This window comes from Hesperophylax consimilis, chromosome 13 (assembly GCF_061612785.1).
Source record: "Hesperophylax consimilis isolate HC1 chromosome 13, BYU_Hcon_1.0, whole genome shotgun sequence".
Lineage (NCBI taxonomy): Eukaryota > Metazoa > Arthropoda > Insecta > Trichoptera > Limnephilidae > Hesperophylax > Hesperophylax consimilis.
The window spans coordinates 8,957,570-8,981,424 of record NC_142848.1 but is presented as its reverse complement, the minus strand read 5'-3'; the positions used below and the strand labels follow the sequence as shown (position 1 = coordinate 8,981,424).

Below are 23,855 nucleotides of genomic sequence, written 5' to 3'. Positions count from 1 at the left end.
AAATAGTTTATTCCCAACACATTACACTTAGGACGGGTTGTTTCGGAGAATTTGAACAATTCATCAAATTTCAACGTTCGTTATCAAGTTCTGTGAGAGATTTTTTCAAGTTCTGGTTTTATTTCAGTTTTGTCAAGCAACTAGCCTATAATGATATAATAACAGAACTTGAATTGTATTTTCACAGAACCCAAAAATGAACGTTGAAATTTGATGAATTGTTCAAATTCTCCGAAACAACCCGTCCTTAATCTAGGTTAACTCCACACAGGAGGCCCTGATGAAAATAATTTTCTTCAGGGTCTCGTGGGGGAAATGTTACATTTGGGTAAGCTGTGTGGAGGGTTTTTTTAGGATGAGCGATGATGGGTTTTGGAGAGATGCATGTTGTAGAAGAGAGAAAACGAAGACAAGTAATCCCACAGCCAAAAAAATTAAATCATTCACATTTCATGACGCCAAAAAGAAGTGATGAGGGATGTTTAGAATAATCTGATATTTTAAATCTGGTTACTTTGCCCAGAGCTATTAAAAGCAATGTTTAAATTATTATAGTTTAAGTTCTCACTAGGGTGACAATGAGAACACTTGGCTACAAATCCGGAGGTCGCGGGTTCAATCCCGGCGTGCGCAAGTAAATTTAATTTTATTTATTTGTGTTGGTAATTTATTAATTTCAAATAATATATAGGTTGTATATTTACTGCAGTATTGCGCCGGTGAAAGACCACCATTCATCATCAAAATATATATTTTTATTTTTTTTTTCTAAATATAACATAACTTTTGTTACCCCCATTTAACTGCTAGATAGCAGTTTGTCGAGATGGTTCGTGTTTCTTAATAAAAAATCTAGTTATATTTCAAAATTAGGATCTTCAAATGAGACAATATAAATTAAGAGAAAATCAGACAGAAAAAAATCATTTTTTCAGCATTTCTTCTGAAAAGTAAATTAACATTTCTTTTATCAACTTGTGTAATATATTGTATTAAAATAGCTTAGCCATGTTTTGGAACCGGAGCTGAATTGCCAGGTATTACCCATCCTTTCTCTTCCCATCTCTTACCCCGCTCCGCACTACCTTAAGCTCCACAACATAACCCAATTGGGGGTGTCATATTCTCACTGGCTCCTGACGGCTGGGGGCAGTTGGGAATCTTGTGCGGTACTCACATTAAAAAAATATATATTCGAAAAGTTAATGTGTCATTAGATATAAATAAAACTAAAACTTTTTCAATTTCACTGGATTTTCATTAGCTGATGTCAGAAAACAATTTGAAACATGCTATTAAAAAAGCCATTAGATTTGGAACTTGACTGAACCCTGCTTTCGTATCTATTTTTATTTTCACTTGTTATATTATGATTTTTTTATTACATGATAATGCATTATAAAATGATAACAAAGTAATAATGTATTATTCCCAGTGAGTTTATAAAACTCATTTCGGGAAAGACAACATTCGATTAAGGACAAGACAAATAAATAAAATACATTAAAATAAATACATTAAAATAAATAAATGCAGATGTTATTATGGAGTTCCAGAGAAAGATTGTGTTAGTCATTAATGAAACTGCTAAAGAAATAGCTTTTAAGAGCTTTTGCCAATGTTTTTTTGTTCGTTGCCGGAAGTTTTAAATTACTAGGTAATGCGTTATATTGTTTATGTGCAATGTATTGTAAGGAGTTAATTCCAAATTTGGTCGTGTAAGTAAGGACACATTATATTATATAAAAAAATTGTTAAATAAATAATTTAAAAAAAAAATTAAAAAAATAAATAAAAAAAAGTAGATGACGATAAATGTATTTGATTTTGTGATCGTGTTTTGTGCTGGTGAATGTCAGAATTAAAAACTGGTTTAGTGTTGGTGTGTTAGGAGTATTGAATTACTTGTAGAATGGCAGTTGTGATGTTATACTTTGGCAGGACTGTAAAAGGAAGTATTTGATTAAGGTTAAACGCAACGCTCGTTGTATTCTACGTGTTCACAGATGGCGTTAATTAATTAATTTTTATTAAATACGCTTTTGCAAGGTATTGCTTTACAGTATTAAGACAAATTATTTGTTTGCGCCCTCTTATACGCAATATGAATATGAATAAATAGTTTTGTCCATATAAAAACTCAATTCTATCAAGAAAAGCATACAAATACAATATTGGATTGAATCATCGGTAAAATATTGTATTTGTATGCCTTTCTCGATAGAATTGAGTTTTTATATGGACAAAACTATTTATTCATATTCATATTGCGTATATGAGGGCGCAAACAAATAATTTGTCTTAATACTGCAAAGCAATACCTTGCGTATTTAAACAAAATTAATTAATTAACGCCATCTGTGAACACGTAGAATACAACGAGCGTTGCGTTTAACCTTAATAATAATTTTTCTATTGCTTATATGCAGAGCCGGCCCTATGCGGGCCAAATTGCAAAGGCGCCAAGACACTGATAATACCTAACACCTCTCAGTCCTAACATTTCGCCCTTGATATTATTTTTCATAAAAACGGCGCTACACAAAAATACAAATCTTCCGAATCTATAATATTATTACGCTAGCGTCTGGACGGTCGAATTCAAATTTTATGTTTCGTGTAAATTCCGCTAACTTGAAAATTAAGACCCGATTTCATACTAAAATAGGATCGCCTCATGAAATACGGGATTTCTTCAAAATATTGTTTCTGCTCATATAATTTTTGGATAATATCAAAGAAAATATGTTTTAGAAAGTTAAATCCATTGGATTAATTACATTTCAGTAAAAATTATCCACAATTACGTTTTATATATTTGACGTATGTCAAGAATCAAACATTTTAAGGTTCCTTAAAAATGTCAATCCCTCCTTTGCCGGCCGCTGGAGTTGTTTCCCTATTGGCCGACAGAGCACATAGGAGCGATATACAAATACGTACAATTTCATTTATTCAAACAACGGTAATTATTTACGTAAAACTACCGTTTTAATACGCATTTACAAATAAAACAAACATTTGATTCAACTTAATGACAATAAACAACAACTCTCTGCATGTACGATTTTGAAAAATATTGATATTTGATATTATTTACGTAAATAATAAATACCTTTATTTTATTTTTCGAGCTTGGCTAAAATAGTACCTACCTAGTATTTGCATAGAGTAAATGGTAAAAATTCTAGCCACTCATATCAGGAATATCAACAAAATAAAATTTCATCAGTAGAAATTATTCCGGCTGTCATCCAATACTACGAAAGCGAATTTTCATTTTACGTAATTAAAAATTAAAAAGCTAAAATTAAAAATTTCCCAAATGCATTCAGATTCCTTTTATATTAATTAAGGTAAATCAGAAGGTTTTATTTAAAAATATTTCGTATTATCCTTGTCTAGCGATTCCGAATAATTACTTATATTAATTTACCTTTACCCATTTAGGTAATTATTCGGGAAAGGTAAAGTTTTACCCGAACAACTGTCATTCTTATAATGCCTAAACTCCTTCCTGTTCCGTGTTTTAACAATATATAATCACCCTCTCTCTATGAATGACCTAATATCTACCTATTAAATGTAACTGTTGTTAGTATCACTTAAACTGGGCGAAGCCCAACCAAGTGCCGCCCGCAGGGCCTAGCAGCAAAAAACCCACGGAGCGGGTTTTTAACTTCTAGTATTAATGATTACATTACAATATTAGTGATCACATACCTAAGCGCCTGCTGGTTTTGACAAGGGACGCCAAAATTTTACTCGTGCCAGGCGCCATTTGGCTTAAGGCCGACCCTGCTTATATGATAAGATAGGGTCCTACTGTAATCACAGGTTCTGTCAGTTCTTGTTATTGGATTGGTTTGATCACTTTTTTATAAATAAAATGAGCACCCTTTTTCTTCTCCGTACGCAGGGCAAAGAAGTTCTTTCAGAACTAACAAGAGAGGCCGAGCCGTTTTTTATCTGGGTAAAGATTAAAAAAGTGCAAGTCATCGTGTAAATTGTTATTGTAAATAAACGCAGATGAATATTTTTAAGTCGGAGTGAGTTTCTCTTTATTGAAATGATCTGAAATTTTAACACATACTGTATGCAACAAATACTACATATGTGCAATAAATTACTGTGTTAGATTCAACGTTCGCTGCGATGCCTACCTTTAACAACCCGCTTAGTTTCAGAATTTTATTATAAAGACCACTGAGCGCTCAGTTTAATGCGGTCAATAATATTCAAATAAACTTATAATTATTCCGCTTTGTATAAAAAATGCTATTTTCCGTTCATATTCGCGTGCGATCCAAACCCCGGGTAGCTGGAGGTAGGTTCCTATCGGTATTTAATTCCCTCTTTCAACTCCGCTGAAGTATTTCAGAAAGCCCAAATTCCTAAAAGTTATGTGAAATATGTTTAACAAACATGGCACACGCCTGTTATTTTCGGTAAGTTTTCGTGATTTCATGCAACAGTACGTACGTCTAACGGTTTTCGCATGTACCATATATACACATATAATGATGAAAATATATTATGTTACAATATCTAATATTTGTACTCGTGACGTGTGGTCGGTGCGTCCATGGAGCAGAAAATCAATAGAAGTATGATCTATATTCTCAATTTGGGAGGCGGCTGTGAGTACCGCCGACCCGGAAACCATATTGGATAGTCAACAGCTATGCCATACATCAGTCCAAGTGGTTCACTACGTTTGGTCACTTAGCAGGGGTTCCAGGATTCACGGGGTGTGGTTTAAGTCTTGGCAACGGATGAGTCTAACCACCTATTGCGTGGGTGTCGGATCGTGAGAGACTGGTTGAGGAAGATCTTTTTACCAGCAGGACTCTGTCGGAACATCGCCTTGCACCGCAGTGGGAGGGATGGATTCATACTTCCGTCACTTCTGGTCACCCAGATTCACAGGGTTCATTGAAAAAATAAGAGTGTTGGGAGGCAGAAAATTTTGATGACTTTGGCTTTGGAGGCTAATACTGTAGGCTTAACCCTGAAAATTACCCAAGCTAAGATCATTTATTCAAGTAATCGGATTAGAATACAAAAATCGAAAGAAAAACCTATTTATGTTAAGGTCGCAGAGATGAATTTTCATTTTTTTGGCAATTCATAAATAAACCATCGATTAAATCGTATATTAAAACGTAGATTAAATAACGATTAAAATCATCGATTAAATCATCGGTAAATCATCGATTCATCAACGAATAGTTCATCGATTAATTCGTCAATTGAATCTTTGTTTAAATCAGCGATTAAATCACAGATTAAATAAACGATTGAATCTTTATTTAAATCAACGATTAAATCATTGATTAATTAAACGATTGAATCATCGATTAAATCGTCGATTAAGTCATCAACTAAATCATCTATGAAAACGTCGGTTAAATCATCGATTTATTCATTGTTTGAATCATTTAAAAGACTTTTTGCAGATAAGTAAAAATTGTATTTCTACTTGTTTTTATTCAAAACAAGTAGAAATACAATTTTGGTAAATGTAGTTAGGTACCTATTTTCTCAATCGATTGACAGTACATACGTTTAGGTATAGGTAAAATAAAAAACAAAATGATAAAATCGAAGATTTATTATGGGAAAATTTTAAATCGCTTGAAATTCAAGTAAATCTTATTGGAAATAACTAGGTGTTTATCACGTGAAATCCATAATAAATTCTGTTTTATGCAAAATGGGTTATTATCATATTTTTATGTGAAACCACACAAGAGTCCCAGCTGCTCCCAACCATCTGTAGCCAGTGAGACTATGGCATCCTCAATTGGGGTATTTTTTTAGGTTGAAGGTAGTGGAGGTGGAGCAGGAGGGATTAGAGAGGATTAGAGGAAGGTGGGATTAGCTATTCAATTCTGGTCACCAAATACAGCCAAAGCCATTTCAAGCAACGCGTCAAGACAACGTGTGTAGATAACACAAATTAATCGAATACAATTTACTTAACTTACTTAACGCTGAGATTTGAACCCGCGACCTCCAGTTTGCTAGTTGACAGCATCACCCCTCGACCACGGAGGCCGTCAACTACGTCACGGTACGAATTTAAAAAAAAAATCTTGGAAAACAAATAATACATCATTATCTTTATGGAAGCGAGCAATCACTCTGTGGCTTGACATTATGATTAGATAATGAAAAGTTACTTTGCAGTAAGTAAACTACCCAACAAAAAATCCTTTCGGTAGATCTCAAAACTGTTATGGGATAGTTTCATTATGCAAATATAACCTACAAATTAAATGTGTTAAAATTTCGGATCGTTATTTTTTTTTACATTTTTTTGTGACACCTCACAAGAGTGTCCCTGCCTGTGCAGTAAGGTGGAGTGAAATATTTTTTTGAGAATTTTACATTATAACATCAATATAACCATCTGCTGAAAAATCAAAAACAGGCACTTTGAAGGTACGAATAAAGTCTGATTGCATTTTCATTTGCCGAGCTTTCAATATTCTTCTCAACGCCAACTCTCTTACATATTTTCGGTTGTCGTTTAACATGGCTAACAATATATTTTCGTGATGCCCAAAAAAGCCATTACGCTGGATTACTGGATCAATAATATCTTTTAAATCACTGGGCAAATACCGTGAAAGCACTATTGTTTCGTGTAAATGCCTTGCACTGGAAAGACATAATGGTTTGGTCTTAATGTTGAACCACATAGGTGCGTAAACTGTTAATACAAATGTCGTTAAAGTTACCATATTTTTTATGGTTTTAGGGTAGAAATGTAAAGCTGAAGAATCCGATTAGCTGTAGTGAGCCACCTGGATTGTACAATTTTACCGGGATTTGTTTTTGATAAATTTTCATTGCAGAATCCGGAGTCAATAGTTTTACACATTTTCAGTAGATACAGCTGATCTGTACTTAAATCCTGTGTATTTGTCATACTTGGTAATGAGCATTGAATGATTTGAAATTTCACGACAGGAAGTTGTTCACACTTATTTAAAGATTTACCAATAATTCCAGTGAAACTTTGCAGTCCAGTCGTGGTTCCGTCGATGTTCTCAAAGAGATGTCGCAAAATGAGTTCGTTTGCTTGTAATTGACAGACAATCCACTGTAAAGGCCGTTTGAGATGTGATTCAAGGCGCCGAATAACACCTCCTTTGTACCCCGTATTAACTGCATCCAATTGCAACAATTTTTTCCAAAGCAATATCTTTCGAAGACAGTAATGAAATAATTCCATTACTTATTGCTTCAGATTTTCCGGTTTTTAATGAAATGTGTCCCATGTACTCGCTACCTGGTTCTTTTACTAAACTAACGTGTTCTTCAGTTATTATTTTTCGCCGGTTGTCCTCCATGCTTAAAGTTTTGTCCTTCCGTCCGTCGAAGTATAAACCAAATTGATTAGAATCGATTACTAACGGCTTACTAGTAAGGGCGTTCTTTTCTTCATTCGAGCTCGACGAATTTTACTCCTATCCACAACGCGAGATGTATCGTTCTGTGAAATTAAGCCAACATCTTGTAATACAGCGAAAACAATTGCAGCTCCTGCTCGATCTGAAATACAATATCTGTCTAGTGTTCTGGCCACAACAGGGAAGTCTTTCACCTCATGGTGAGAATTATTTGGTTGTGCTTCACTTTGCATTATTTCTTGAGGAATTGAGACGAAGAGGAAGCACATTTTTTGAGAGTCTAAAGTTTAAACTGCAAGATGGAATAGCGTCAGTACCCCGATCTACTAGATAATGTCTAGCGCAGAGGTTCCCAAACTTTTTTGTGTCGTAGACCCCTTGCCATGTTTTTCTGTTTTTGGTAGACCCCCTACTTACCTGATATTGATTTTTTGTAAATTTCTAACTGTAGTGAAGTTTAGTGTTAAAAACTTAAAGTAAAAACACATGTTCAGTTTTATACATTTATTAATTGAATTTAAATTAAAACTACTCAAAATAAAATTTTGTATCTGTTATATAAAATAAATGTAACATAAAATAAACTAAGCAATAAGTAAATATTTTTAGTGGGAAGGATGAACCTGATGCTTTAATAATAAATTATCAACATTTGGCGTCAATTTTGTAAGGTTTAATCTTAAGTCTCCTCGGCTAATGATGTCCAGTCTGTTTCTTTTTTTTCGTTAGGAGATTGGTAACAGCGCTGAACCCCCTTTCCACTAGGTATGACGATGGAAAGGAAATTAAAAATTTCCTCGCTATATTCCATAATACGGGATAAGTAACGGGTATGTTTTTTTGCAGCCAGAAGTGCTGATATCCGTGCTTAAACTGAACCTTAAGTTCTTCGTTTGTACTTATTTCAGTCAGTTCCTCTTGTTTTATGACATTCGTTTCTTCTATGTCACCATATGGGTTAATTATCCACGGTGGTATTACCATAGTCAAAACATCTTCAAACCTAGTTTCAAAATCTGAATAGAGGGCATTTAAATGTTGAACGTAGGTTGAAACGTTGTCTTCCTGGTAGTTTGTCTGTGACAAATTGGGGAACTGGGAAAATTCGCCCCGTCCAATATTTTGCTTCATTAGTTTAACTCTGGCGAGAAACGCTGATAAGATGGACTTTGTTTTAATCAAATTTAGACTGTCGCCTTGTAACTGCAAATTAACCATATTAAATTTTGTAAACAAATCTGTTAAATGGGCGATGTCTGTTTTCCACTTCATTAAATTGTCTTTTAAAATTTTATCTTTAGTATCCAGAAATTCTAAAATAGTCTCAAAAAGTGCAAAAAAAGTTTGTTTTAAATAGCTTATAAATCCACAATAACGTCCAACCATGGCAGGTGCTCCATCTGTAGCTACTGACATTATATTTGATAAAGGGATTGCTTTTTCAATGAAGTAATCCTTCAAAACATAAAATATTGATTCACTTTTAGTGTCGGTTAAGTGTAAGTAAATAGGTACTATCAGTTTATGTTGAGATCCACTATCGTGGACCCCCATTTTCATTCCATGGACCCCCAATTTTTTTTTTTCGCTGACGTAGACCCCTTGCAGGTTGTCATAGACCCCTGGGGGTCGATATAGACCACTTTGGGAATCACTGGTCTAGCGGATCGGAAACTTCGCCAAGATGATACGCGATACACTTCAATCTGTTTGATACGCGTTTGGGGTAGAAGGATTCGTTGCTGTGTGGGAATAGTTTAACTGTTCCTACAGTCCTACTTTATAATTATATTATAAAATAATAATTTAATTATATCATAGGTAATAAATAAACAATCAATTTTTTGTTACATATTTATAAGCATTTCTAAGAATCGGGAGAACATTATTGGTGTTTTCAGTGTTTTTATCAAAAATTCAAAGTGGTGGCGATGTCGTAATTATAAATAAATATTTTTTATTTAAGATAAGTACACAACGAAGCACCAATCCCGCGTATGCCGAATTCTATATTACGAAAAAAATAATTCTCCATTCTAGACCGCTCCACCTTACTGTGCAGTGTACAGACAGGGGAACTATGTCACCACCCGGTTGGGTGGCGTTGTGAGGCGGAATAAGGTAGGGGCTGTAGGAAGGGATTTGTTAATGCGGGTTTTGCAATGGAGGTTTTTCTGATTTTACGTAGAACGCGATGGAAAGGATTGTTTCCATTAATAATTATTTATTACAATGGCGCCTGAAGTATTAATTTTAATTTAAAAACATATTTTTATTTATTTACGAGTGGGATTTTACATGAAGTAAATTTAAATGTTAAATAATACAGTTGTGTTAACTAGATATTTGATGTAAATTGTAACATTGGCAAAGCAAGTACATGGTATTGATTTATAAAATAAATAATGTTACAAAACGTAATAGTTTATGTATATTTAATGGGATGGTCTGATGCTCTGTAGGGAACCCGCTTGCACAGCGCGGGTGTAAACTGTGCACCCTAAAGTTTAAGTTTAGACTTACGGAATTCAATACTTCGTTTGTGTGAAAGCACTATAACTGTACTAGATCCACTAATAAAAGCCCAAAAATTGATAATACGGACTATCTACAAAGCACATTATATACAACCCACGAAGGACTTATTTAAAGACTTTAAAGTTCTTAATATAAAATCCTTACATGTAAAAAATGTTACCTCTTATTTTAAATTCAAATTTACAAAAAAATATATATCCGATTCAAATTATAACACAAGATACTCGAACCAATACAACTATATTATTCCGGCAACAAAAACTTCAATGGCACAGTCCCAGTTTAACTTTCTTGCCCCTAAAATATTTAACAATTTATCAATTGAAATAAAGTCAATAACCAAATATCTCACTTTCAAAAAGGCGCTTGATGACTTTTTGATTAATGATTGTGACAGTGTTAATCACTTGTTTCTCATTCTCAGATAGTGAATAAACAACTATGTACAAGTAGGCATGTGTATATGTGTGTATGTATGTATGCATACATATATATATGTGTATGTATGTATGTATACATATATATTTGTATATATTTGTATTTCTTTGTATGAATATGTATGCATCTATAAATATGAATAAGTGTGTGTGTGGATGTATGCGTGTACACGCGTATTTACGCGCTCATACATGCATGTACACTTACACAACCATTAAAGAGAGTTATGTATTTGATCTTTTCCTGCATGTCTTAGACTTCTAAATTTTTTATTTTTTTGTTTTTCTTTTATTTTTATTTCTTCTTTATTCTTTTTATTTTCCTTTTTTTTTATCTTCTGCTTTCTACTTTAACATTTTTATATTTTCTATTTCCATTATAATTCATTCTAATATAATCTTTCATACTTTAAACATGTATAAATATTTAATTCATATGTTAACACTAAACCTCACATACTAACTGTATACCATTGGTCGCCACGAGACAGGCAGTCGCCTAGTGTGGTGATTTAATGTATCACATGTAAGAAAATGTATTATTGTATTATCATGTATTCTATAAATAAATAAATAAACTATAAAACAATACATGAAACAATACATATGAAATAATATAGACAACTCACTTCTTTAAAATGAGAAATAAGATTAATTAATAAATTAAACGGTGTAAATTATTAACAAACATAAAAATATTTAAAAAAGAATATATAAAAATAAAAATAAAGAAACATAGGAAAAGATGTTTACTATTCACTACGGAGAGCCAAACTCATACAATTCGGAAAAGTAATTATGAAGTTTGTTTTTCGTCACTAATACGGAATATTTAAACATAAACAACATTCCCAAATCTTATTAAAAAAATTATGAAGTCGATGTATAGTTGTATGAGAGCCTGATAATTTATTTTAAAATTTTCACGGAAAAAGTTAGCACTTTAGGTATTAGGTATTTCTGATGGGTAAATATAATTTTATTTTGGCGATCCTGAGAATTTCAAGGCTGTCAAGACAATAATGAATGATTTTACTTAATAGAACAAGGTCAGAAATAATCCGAGACAAAAATATAATTATTATAATATTTTCGTATCTTTGATTTTCCAAGCTTACTTTCCAGTGAGAATCCGTGGCCATTAAAAAACAGTAAATATTACTTTATTGGATAACCCTTTCCAAATTCCTGTGATTTTTTTACTACATCCGAATTGGAAATTCGGTTGACTGAAGAAACATTGAACAAAAATCCCCTTCTAATTCATCCTTTCAAATCATTCGCAACCGTTTCGATTGAAAGGAAAACACCGGCCCTTTGAGTCCACAAAGGGTTGGTATTTTGGATCCTACGTAATTTTTACAAATAACTTTTTAGCGGCAGTGGTCCCGAGGGTATTATTTATGCCAGGGGCGGGCGGAGTGAGGGGTCGTGAGGTTTTCTGGTTTCTATCAATTGAGCGGCAAAGGCATTTGGAATTCACTTAAAGAACCCACATCATTGCCCTATAGTCTACTGTTTAGATTCCACAACCACCACATAGCTTAGGAATTTAGTATGTTGTGCTTACAATTTACAATGTAGGTTATATCTATTGTCTGTACCTACTTACGCCATTGCGCCTTACTGTGTGAGTGTTCACGCAATGTGTTTGGGATTGGTATCTGGTTGGATACGAAATCTCAATATCAAATCCTGCAATTGTCTACCTACCCATCCCAAAATGTCAACATGACCAGTATAATTATTGCAAGATGTCAATAAAGTGACAGTATGATCATTTGTGGCTCAGCTGAGCTCAGTGTAAAATAATAACTCAGACAGGATGGATTGATATATATCATAACCACAACCGCGGAATAAAATATTGTGAATTTATATTTTAACATTCACATTTTGAGTGAAGTATCAAGAATCTGGTAAACTTTGTGGCCCCAACTGCAACGGATGAGTTCCTTTTTTTCCTATACTCCAATCTGGGCTTTTTTTATGTTCCAGAAGCCCAGGTTTAAAACATTTCTGAATACTTTTTAGATTTTCACGGCCAAAAGCATTTTTGTTGTTTGTTTTCATCTTCGGATCTACCGGATCTGCCCTGATGATGGACACCGCAACGATGTCCGAAACGTCGGCTAAAGAAGGAGTTAGCGCAACACGGCATAACACCCTAAAAACAAACAACAAAAATTTCTGAATACTGTCTATCAAATTTAGCGGATGCATTAAGAAAATATTTTTCCCAATAACACAATTGTAATTAAAATAGTTAAGGGACTGGTCCTTTGTGTAGGGCTTAGTCCAGCAGCACCTCCTAATACCAAATAATACAGTGGAGTCGCAATTTTGCGATACCTGTGAGTTGTTAATTTAAAGGAAACTAAATGATTCCATGATAATCAAAGCCTTAGAGATTTATTTCTCGGTAAATATCCAGATACGCTGGACATCATCAATAAGCCCAAATTATTTTAAAAACACTTTGTATCAGTTTAATCACAATGGGACGCATCCATTCAAGTCTCTGGAGTCGTTTTTATAGCTATTTATTAATTCGTTCTTATTTATTAAAAGGTATTATGCGGCGTATACATTTGCGGGCTGAAATTCGAGATGAGCCTCGAATAATCGGAAAAGATCGTAGCAACCGCAGCGTTTCGCGCCATTTGCTGTTGCTTCGTTACTTTCCCTAAATTCGAGGCTCGGCTCGCAAATGTATACGCAGCATTAGGATGTCCAGCGTATCTGAATATTTAACAATTACTCTTCAAAGCTAACGCTGCGTTTTACGTGTCTAAGTCCACGTACTCTACATAAGTTTGCTCAATCATCGATTTTTTTTTAAGTGGTCAGTAGTATCGGGCAACCCCGGGTACTTTAGGGTTCGTATCCAAACTCATCTCCAAATATTACATTATAAATTTGATACAACTTGCTTAACTGATTAACAGATCAATTAATTTGTTACTAATAGATTAGTGAATCAACAGAACAATTGCTAACATACAATATACTTTGTAGGAATTCGTCGGAATTAAAAAAAAAAATTAACTCTTTTTTGGGCATTCTCGTGATACTCTTGAGAATTTCTTCATAGTTTGTGACAAACATAACGGAATCAGACGATGAGGATGTCACAACAAAGGAGGAATTAATAAATTTTATGTTGTACTCAAAAGAGAAAAAAGAGTTAAATAGGTGCAAACAGGCGGCGTTCAATTATTTATTTAATTCGCGTAACGCTGCGTTTTGCGTGAGCGAAGTCGATGCGAACGCGATTTCAATTCGTTTGAAATTCAAATTAAACGATATCGTGTTTGTGCTATGTACCTACTTCTCTTAAGATAATGAGGAAATTTTTTTCGCATTATATTAGATTCCAGATGAATTCGCTGTTTTTGAACTATCTATTTCAAAATAAAATACTGTTCTTGAAGGCAAATGAAAAGCTTTCAGATTTCAGTGTAGATCGACAAAAGCAAATAAAAATTTTGAGAAAGATAAAGTTTTTAAAGTCACTTACCGATGTTATTTATCATGTAAATTGTATACTACTTAAAAACTCAATGATGTGAAACTAAAAAACACATTTAATTAGAGAATGATATAATAAAAGTTCTCACTTCACTTTTTCCGTTAGATGTAAAAATATTTATTATAAAATTTACAAACCTTGATTTTTCAAGTACTAAATATTGGCTTCATAGAATTATTTAAAAATTTCAAGAGTGTTTATAGTAATTTGTTTAATGCAAACTGAAAGCGCAGTTTTCTCCATTTATAATACTGTTTAAATCATGTTTCTCACTATAGTAAAAAAATAGATGGTATAACTTTTACGATACCACGTCAGGATGGGAGATATAAATATCTTCTAAAACGACGGTCGTTTGTTGTGTGTGAACAATTGGTATCTCCCAAAATGGCCCAAGGGGTTAAATATTCATACAAATCCCTCAAACTATCATCCAGCTAGTAGACAGTATTATATTATTCACATAAAACCGGTGTGATCATTTTACCATGAAGGGCTGTATCGAACGTGTCTCTAACATATTAATTTTTTTATTGAAAATAAAACGAATTACGAGTACCTTTATAATATTAGGTATATCATCGTTTCACTCTTAACACTAACTGGACACTGCTATTGTTGGCAGGATCGATTAAATACTCGAATAATATGCAAACCCTTAAACAGTATATTAAACATTTTACAGCTAGATGACTGCACTTGATTCTCATACAAGGCCGACTACTGTATCTACAAGCCTTTGTGCGCGCCGGATTTTGAAGCGTCACGTGATCAAGTCAGTGCCATCGAGCAACAACAGTTTGCAAATGGCGGCGATTTTTGTTGATACTCGTTGTTACTGCTGATTTATTTGTTGTTTTAAAACAAGCATTTAAAATAAATAGAGTGATTAGACAATTTCAAGTAGTGAAGTGTACTTAGCCTCAGGCCTGTACTCATAAAACCCTTGAGACCCGTTTTTACACCAAGGGGTCGTTTAAACACTTCTCTCCTCGGAACCTTGTTTCATTCCCGAGACTGCTATTGTTAGTAGAATGAATTTATTAAATGCAAATCCAATCCCTCATGCCACGTCCTTTTTTCTAGCTGGATTCGCATAAAACCAGTTAAATCACTTTGCCGAAGGGACCACTTCTCCCCCACGTTAACATTTTTATCAAAAAGTTTTACGAATTATTCGAACCTGGTTTTCCTTTCGGCACACCAAATGCCGCTGGGATCAGCGGATCAGCGCAATGGATTAATTAAATGCAAATCCCTTCAAGGGGATATTCTCTAATACCTGTGATAAGCATAATTGGCCGGCATCGGAGGGTTCGACACCTACGATTCAAATCGTTTGTCTTTAGCACCCACCGTTAGGGCGTACTATCACCCCACTAATTAGACTCCCGAACAGTCGGCCAATTGAAGTTGCGAACTTTCTTCGGGGGGAAAAGTTAAACATTCGCGCAAACTTAATCGCGAACACCCTGTAGTGTTCATTACACCCTTTTCACACTCCGGTAAAACTCTTATGAAAATTCTTCACAAGTTTAAGGTCAGAATGAAACAAGTTAAAAATTAACTTTGAGATTCTCCATTGAAAAGAGGTAAAACGTGGTTAGAGGAAAATGGGACTAATAATGCGAACGACTTTTATTATTTTTGGACAGAATTTTTATTCATTTAAAAAAAGTTTTTTTCATAAAAATTACTTATTGCTGATAGAGACATATTTTAAATGAAACATCAAAGGGCAAAGTGTGGATTAGAGAAACATTATATACACGGTGTCCGGAAACTCACAATACAAGCTGGAATTTGAAGTCGATTTCGTGGTGTAACATTTTTGATTTGATCTTTCTTTTTCGAAAAAATCAAATTGGAATTTTAAGTATTTTTTTAATCCGTCGCTAGCCGGTTAATGTCAAGGCGTAGGCCCGGCTCTAAAAGTTTTTAACCCTTCAGTGTCCGAAAAAAAAAAGAAAAAGTAAAAAAAAAAAAAAAAAATTGGGTTCTCTGGGTTTCCAGTTTCCCGCTAGTACTACAAGTTTTCGGACAACATGTTTAATGTTGTCATAATATTTAGCAAATAATATTCTAATAATACACATAATATTCTGAAATATGGGTAAAATTAAATTTACTCTCCGATTTCATTGAAAAACTCGGGAAAAACTAATTATGACGATGCTTCAAGCATTCGTACTCCGATTGTAAATGTTTAAGGAAATTAAACACACACATTTCAATTTTTTACGTGAAACTAATAAGCAAAATTATACATTTATTCACAATGCGTGTTTGATAACCCGCCGCCTCTGAGTCAAATGCCATTAATTTAACATATTGCCACAGAGATAGTCAGAAACATCGTTATGATCATTAAACCAAAAACCGTTCGTCTATCAGAGTTTTTCTTGCTAGATTCTTCTTTCCGCCAAAATTACGGCACATGGATAAAATCTGAAAACAATAAACTGTTTAGGTTGGTTGCAAAATCACAGAAAACAGTTTGATTTGATTCCAAAAAAGTAGTTACTAAATAATTTACCTTCCACACAACAGCATTAATCAGGGCTGCCAAAACATAACTTCCAGAAATCATCTGTACAAAGCAAAACAAGTAGAGATCAAAGGTTGCCAGGGTCCATTCTTGCCCATACCTAGAAAGAAATCCCTCATTTATACCTTACTACAAATATTATTTCTAATACACAAGAATTTTTCATTTTTCAAAAATTATAAAGATAAATAACAAAGAACTATCTAATAACGATTTACAACAAAAATATATGTAAGAATAAAAGAATAAGCAGGTATTTAAAACAAAAACGACAAAATAAAAAGAGACAATAAAGTTCTGGTCATGTGAAAACAAAAAAATTTAAGTTAATTTCTGGGGGCTGTTGCTAATAGTACGAGAGCCCACGACCAAAATTTTTGTCTCATAGCAATACGGCCAAAACCGCATCAAATCGATAGATACGATTATCCTGAACTCGAAAATACCAATATCAGACATTTTCCGCGTAGCGTTTGATCTGACCGAATTTTCAAAATTGTCAAAGAATTTTACCGAACTGCATCATAGCAATATGTCTGATTTGCAGACTGTAGTTGAATGATAGTTCTGAGATACCGGAAACATATTTTTCAGACGTTAGTGGTGTAGCGCAAACCCGTAAAATCACTTAAAAAAATTAAAAATGAGACAAAAAAAATGTCTCATAGCAATACGTCTGAAAATCTTTTTTATTAGTAAATTTTGGTTATTTGATGCGAACAAAACAATTTTCAGACGGAAATGTGAACGCATTAAATTTTGAGACCGTTTTGAAAATGTTAACAAATTTTACCGATCGGTATCATAGCAATATGTCTGAAAATTGTTGGACATGATAAAATAAGTTGTCCACATGTGCAAAAAATTTATATCAGACAAATTAAGTGTAGCACCTTCTCTATCAGACAACTTTTCGATACTCAGATATCATTTAAAAATCGTATTGAGGCATCTTGAATTTTCTGAGGCTGTTGAAATTAAATACTGATTGATTTGATAGTTTTGGTTTTATTTAAAGCACACTTGAGTAACATTTACAAAAGAAATAAGTAATGACATCTGTCATCTGTCAAAGTACATGTAATAGACAAGGGAGATTCTTGAATATCTATGAAGGCTGTAAATTTAAAAAAACATTTAACAGAGGCGTCGGCCAGGCGACTCCGAAACGTTATTTTCATTTTTGGGAGTATATGCTACACTTAAAGTGTCTGAAAACAGGTTTTTGGTAATCATGGCAGCAATACGAAAAGTTGAAAAAAAAAATATCCGTATTGCTATGATACAGGTCGGCTAAATTTGTTGACATTATCAAAAATGCGCTCAGGCTATATGCTACGCGCAAAATGTCTGAAAACAAACTTTTTCGTAATACAATTATAAAATCTATGTACATTTTCACTATCAGACGTATTGCTATAATACCGACTGTCTTTTTTTTTGACACAGCAGAAATGGCCTCCCACGCAGTTGCTACACTTTCGACCGTTACTACACACCTAGTCGGGTTCAGAATCATACAATCTAACGATTTTATAGGGTTTTTGCCGTATTGCTATGAGACATGGTTTTGGTCGTGGGCTCTCGTACTATAAATATGTCCGGTATATTGCCACTACAGTGAATATCATATTTAAAGTCGACATAAAAAAAAATAAAAAAATAAAATTAATTTAAAAAAAATAAAAAAAGTTGACACATTCGCGCAAAAGGTTGTAAGAAGGTTAAGTTGGGTCTTTGGAAAGGAATATGGAAAGTTTCAGGTTATCTTAGTAGACGGTGCTATTGATTTTGATTGTAGCCAAGAGGTAAGATTCTACATGGTTATTTATAATTTTGAAAAGAAATTTAACAACATTTTTGTCACGACGTTAATTTAATGTTCACTATACAGAGTGTTACGGGACGTACTTGGCTTACTTTAACCAGTGATTCCTGACATTATTTGAAGTAAAAAATGTTAATAAATCTTGGTCTCCGGTGAATTTTTTAAGTTTTTTTTAGACCAAATTTCATTAGCATTTTTTACTCAAAATAATGTCAGGAATCACTGGTTAAAGTAAATCAAGGACGTCCCTTAATACCCTGTATATACCTACCTAGATAATTTTAAAAATAAATCAGTACGTACTAATAAACTTTATATATTTATCTTACCAGATAGTTCTTTGAAAAGATTGCGGGTCACCGGAAGGATTGTAAAGCAGCAAGGTTTTATTACTGCTCTCATTTATCAACTCCACATCCAACAATCTCTCTATCCAACGCTTCTCTCTAACTTCGTAATCCAAGTCTTCTAAAGCCTGAAAAAACATCAAATAATCCTAAATAAAATCAACTTTTCAATTCAACACTAACAACAAACGTAATACTTGTACATGTACACATATTTCTATCTACCTTCTTATAATACAAAATGTCTACTTTTTAAATACATCTATTTGAATTAATAAATTAATGCACATCTTGGAAGCGGAAATCAACCAACTTTCCGACATCCGATCTAGCTGAAACTCAGCAGGTAGACTCGTTATCGATGACAATGCGTTCTAACAACTTTTGGTAGCAATCACGTACACACAAGCTGTGAATATTTTCCCACTCAACTGGTCTTTTCCGTCTAACGATATTGTAATTCCTAATTCTGATATACCCCGCCCACTCTAACCCCTCCCCCCTCCTTCCACTTCTTCTTTCCAATTGTAATCTATATTTAATTTTTGACTTCGGAGTATACTTACTCTTTATGAGGTGAACTTCGTTCATGAAACATGTAGTGGTTGTATATAATAAAGTGATGTAAACAAAGTTATTTGTGTTTGAAATAAAGTTTAAGTTTAGTCTACATTATTTTATCAATTTCCGTTGTATATCAATGCATATGTACGCAATAAAATGTGAACATTATATTTATTTATTTATTGGAAAATTTGTATAGCGCCACTTTTGTGAGATATCACCTCAGGGGCGCAATATTGTAATAATCTATTAACCATATATACTCACCCTCTCTTTGCGAATGACCTAATATGTACCTAAATGTAACTGTTGTTAGTATCACTTAAACTGGGCGAAGTCCAACCAAGTGCCGCCCGCAGGGCCTAGCAGCAAATAACCCGCGGTTTTTACTATAATAATTCTGAGTATAGAATTATAATAGTAAAAAACAAAAAATGTTTTTGATGGGTTGATTTTATTTCAATTTTTTGGAGGCCTGATCAATTGATACATTGGTCTCAAATGGGTTATCAGGACAATTACCCCCTAGATAAATTCTCATATATTACAACCAACCCTGATAATTACCCTCATAGGGCAACAACTGCCCTATGGGTAATTTCCTCTCCAAGTTGGACAATTACTTTTTTACAATTATATGTTTTTTATAGTTATAAAAATAGGATTTTTATAGTAATAAACTTTTTTTTTAAATGTTATGAATGATAAAAATCGATTCGTCGATAGGTAAGTTTTTTTAGTTAGGTTCAATTTTCATAGTGTTTTAACAGTATTAATAATTACAGTGATATAAACATACAAGTGGGTACTTTTGCATTTGTCTTCTTTCTGAAATAAAAAAATTGTTCCTACGCCAAGTTGGGTTTTCTCTTAGTGGTGGAAATTATCATGGTCAATCATTACCCCGCGGTCAGTTGCACTAAACCTCATAGAGGCTGTCAAATAATCTCATTATCAATTAATATATTTTTATAAGAAAATCAAGTTACATGATCAAAGAAGGCCGTCAGAAATTTGTTGATGAGCCTGGAAGCCTGCTCCCTTCTCTCCAGGGGAGGAGGGAGAGCTGACACTATGTCTGGGGTTCTGGCATCTCCATCGTCCTTCCTCGAGGTTCTGCTGCCCGGTCGGCCCCTGGACCCTTGGATACCTGCCATCAATATTGCATTAGGGATTTTACTACTTACATACTTTCCGTTTAAGCTTCTCTGGACACTATATGATGATACTATATAGGGATATATTAGGACTATTAACTGGACCAGTATCCCATGAGGGGGGTTCGACTGAAAGGTGGGGGCTTCAGCCTAAGAGGTAGGGGGTTTAACCCTGGTGGTGGGGAGGTGATAGAGGCGGGGTTGGAAAATTTGGTTCCATGCTAATTCAACACAGTGACTATTCAACACACTTTTAAAAAGTGATATAAAGTCATTAAAAACGATGAAAAAAAAATAATTTTTAACCTAACCTACTTAACCCAGTTAATAAAGTTTTTGTTTCATCACTTTCCATGACTTTATACAACTTTTTAAAGATGTGATGAATTATCATTTTTATGATTTATCCGGTCACCGGAAAATTTACATAATTTTAATCTCCCCCCACCCTTATATACGCCCTCGAACTGGACAATGTCACCTCAGAAGACGCATGCAGCTGTTGGTAGTGGAAAGCACCAGTATCTGCAGATAATATCAAGAGGAAGAAACTGCATTGCAACTATGATGTGTCAATGTCACGCCTTGGTAGAAAAAGAAGATTCAGATAACTGAGAAAATACATTGTGAAACCAGGAAACATATTTGAATGCCCAGCGACAAACCTGGTGAACTTCATTGAAGGGAGTGGGCTACTGGGAAATAAGGTAAGGCATAGGATATTGCACTATGCACAAGGGCTTATGGCTCAAGCCAATGTGCTTATGGGAGCTATGCAGACTGTTTCCTTATTAATTGGAAGGCAGGTTTGAGTACCACCGCCCTAGGAACCATTTATTTGATAACCAACACTTCTGCCATAGGTCACCCCAAGTAGTTGGTTACGTTTGGTGATATAGCAGGGGTGACCGGGTTCATCGTAAAGGTGTGAGGTGTGTTTAAAGTACACCACCAGCTGTGCGGTGTGCCAAATCGAGAGCGGCTGGTTCGGGGAAACCCTTTGACCCATCCAACTGGTCTCTCCACACATCGCCTTGCAACGCAGTGGAAAGGATATATACATATATCGGTCACTCCTGGACACACTGATCCCTTGATTTCTACCCAACCCTCATTCCTTTTACCTTCCCCTCTCCTTTCCTTAAAAAAGACCCACAAAACAGCATCCCAAAAGATGACATAGGCCCTGAGGGAAATTATTTTTCTCTAGGCCTCCTGTGTGGCCAAAGATATTAGAAGAACGAGATATGCTATGTTGGCCGCCGGACCGTAGCCGGAGTACTACCTAATTTGGGTACTTTGAACGGTATCGGGACGTGTACGCACAGAAATCTGTTCTATGTATTAGTGCGGATACCTTAGCGCAAGCGAAGGTGTGCAGTAGTATTGGTGAACAAAACCGGCGACACTCGGCAAAACAATTCCACTCAGTACGAACTGCGCATAGCACATCTCGTTCTTCTAATATCTTTGTGTGTGGCGTTAACGTAAAAAAATAAATAACTCTTCTGGTGAACTCTGCAATATTTTGAAACATGAGAATAATATTTAATGGTTTTATGTAGGTAATCTACATGCCTGTTAGTGTGGATTCATTCAAATTTTGTTGTTCACTTCCCACGGCTAAATGGTGGTGCCATTGCCATTTCATATCTCTTGAGTTCATGTGAATACTAAGGCGGCTGAAGTATAATCTGAAAACCTTTAAAGTATTAGAATTATGTTTACAAGATTTTTTAATCTTTTAAAATTTTTCTCATTTTCACCTAGTGATTTCATGAGACGAAAACACGAATTTATTTGAATTAGGTACCATAAAAAAAAAACATATTAAAAATATGCGTCCAATTGGCTCATTAATCTTTGGAACACCAGACCCTTTTTGAGAGAAATCAAATATAACTCTAAAGTGTTTCAAGTGCAAGCGATTCTGTTAAAAAATGTATGCACTTTCTCATAGCATACAGGTTTAAATCGCATTTGAAAAATTTCCAGCTAGGGCGAAATTCCAATGCCAGCAGAGCATGAACGGTTTGTCATAATGAAAATATTTACCTGAAATCTTGAGTGCATCGAACCACAAACGCCCTGTACGGTAATCCGGATTGTAAACCTCGCGCATCACTGTCACAAGTAGCATGCACACATCTGAAATATAAGACCAAATTTTATTTTTAACTCAATGATATAGTTATTTATTATTATTTAAATAATGATAAATGTCAATGTCATTGAGGAACCTACCTTCCGTGCAGATAGTAACCATGAAGCTGAGCGTCCAATAGCAAAATAGAAACATTCGATATGGAACAGACGTCCATGAAGTCTTGGATAAAATTACTGATGAATCTCTCGTAGACCAGAATAGCCACAAGCAACTGAATGAAATACAACATCAGAAAAACCAGCCCACTTAGTGCGAGTTGATAAACTGGAGACGTGAGGAAACCAGTTGACTGGTATGATATATCAATACCTATATTGGCTAGGGTAGAAGCTCCAAATATCTGGAACAAAACCAAAAAAACACAATATTCTTTTAGGACGGGTTGTTTCGGAGTATTTGAACAATTCATCAAATTTCAACGTTCATTTATGGGATCTGTGAAAGTCCAATTCAAGTTCTGTTATTATATCATTATAGGCTAGTTGCTTGACAAAACTGAAATAAAAACAGATCTTGAAAAAATCTTTCACAGAACTTGAAAATGAACGTTGAAATTTGATGAATTGTTCAAATACTCCGAAACAACCCGTCCTTAATAAATTCGTTCTACAGCTGCAAACTCTTAATTTGAACGATTCGTCAAATTTCATAGTCGGTTTTCAAGTTCTATTCATTTTCTGTTATTATATCATTATTGGCCAGTTGTTTCAGAGAACTGAAATAATTACAGAACATGAATAGAAACTTCACAGAACTTGAAAATCAACCTTGAAATTTGATAAATTGATCAAATTCTGTGAAAAAACCCGTCCTTAGATTTAAAGAAAATACTGACAATTTCAATTAGCATAGCTATGTATGAATGAATAAGGGTGGATACACGCTGTGGAATTAAAACTATATCAATCAAAGTGCCAGTTGAGCAACCACCAAAAATATAAGTGTAAAAAAAATTAGGTTGTTTAAAAAAAATTACGTACTAAGTACATTATATTCCATAATAAGAGATCAAACTATGTTACGAAAATTGAAATGAAAGATTCAAGTGATATTATATGCAAAACTCACCTCAAGTACGAAAATACATGCCACAAGGTGCACAGGGAGGCTTATTTTCCTAAGACTTTGTATCTCATTCCACTCATTGGCAACAAAATATGGCCTCCAAAATGATAACGGTTGTTCAGTCTTAACGTCTGAAATAAGTATTATAAAAATAACATAATATGAATTTAGGAAAATTTTGCATGTTATCAAATCTACAGGAAGAATCTGAGAGAGATTCTTAAAGATCGTGGGATTAAAAAAGATTTCAA

At 34.1% G+C, this 23,855-nt stretch overlaps 1 protein-coding gene across 1 annotated transcript; it reads right to left on the bottom strand.

The window, feature by feature from the left end:
- Positions 1–16,295: 16,295 nt before the first annotated feature.
- LOC149418392 (meckelin) lies at positions 16,296–22,638 on the bottom strand. The gene is made up of 6 exons (XM_089639106.1): positions 22,617–22,638; positions 22,428–22,520; positions 20,205–20,365; positions 18,634–18,779; positions 16,465–16,576; positions 16,296–16,376 (listed from the first exon to the last, which is right to left on the bottom strand). Exons 1-6 carry the CDS (start codon positions 22,636–22,638, stop codon positions 16,296–16,298), a joined length of 615 nt encoding a protein of 204 aa, XP_089495232.1.
- Between the last annotated feature and the right edge of the window lie 1,217 nt (positions 22,639–23,855).

What these genes read in the sequence shown, in the direction of transcription:
- LOC149418392 (XM_089639106.1), bottom strand. Translation starts at nt 22,638, where the DNA reads ATGGTTACTATCTGCACGGAAG. An exon ending in TCTTTTCAAAGAACTATCTG is followed by an intron (nt 16,577 to 18,633) that starts GTAAGATAAATA and finishes ATTTCTTTCTAG; the next exon opens with GTATGGGCAAGAATGGACCC. An exon ending in TTAATGCTGTTGTGTGGAAG is followed by an intron (nt 16,377 to 16,464) that starts GTAAATTATTTA and finishes TATTGTTTTCAG; the next exon opens with ATTTTATCCATGTGCCGTAA.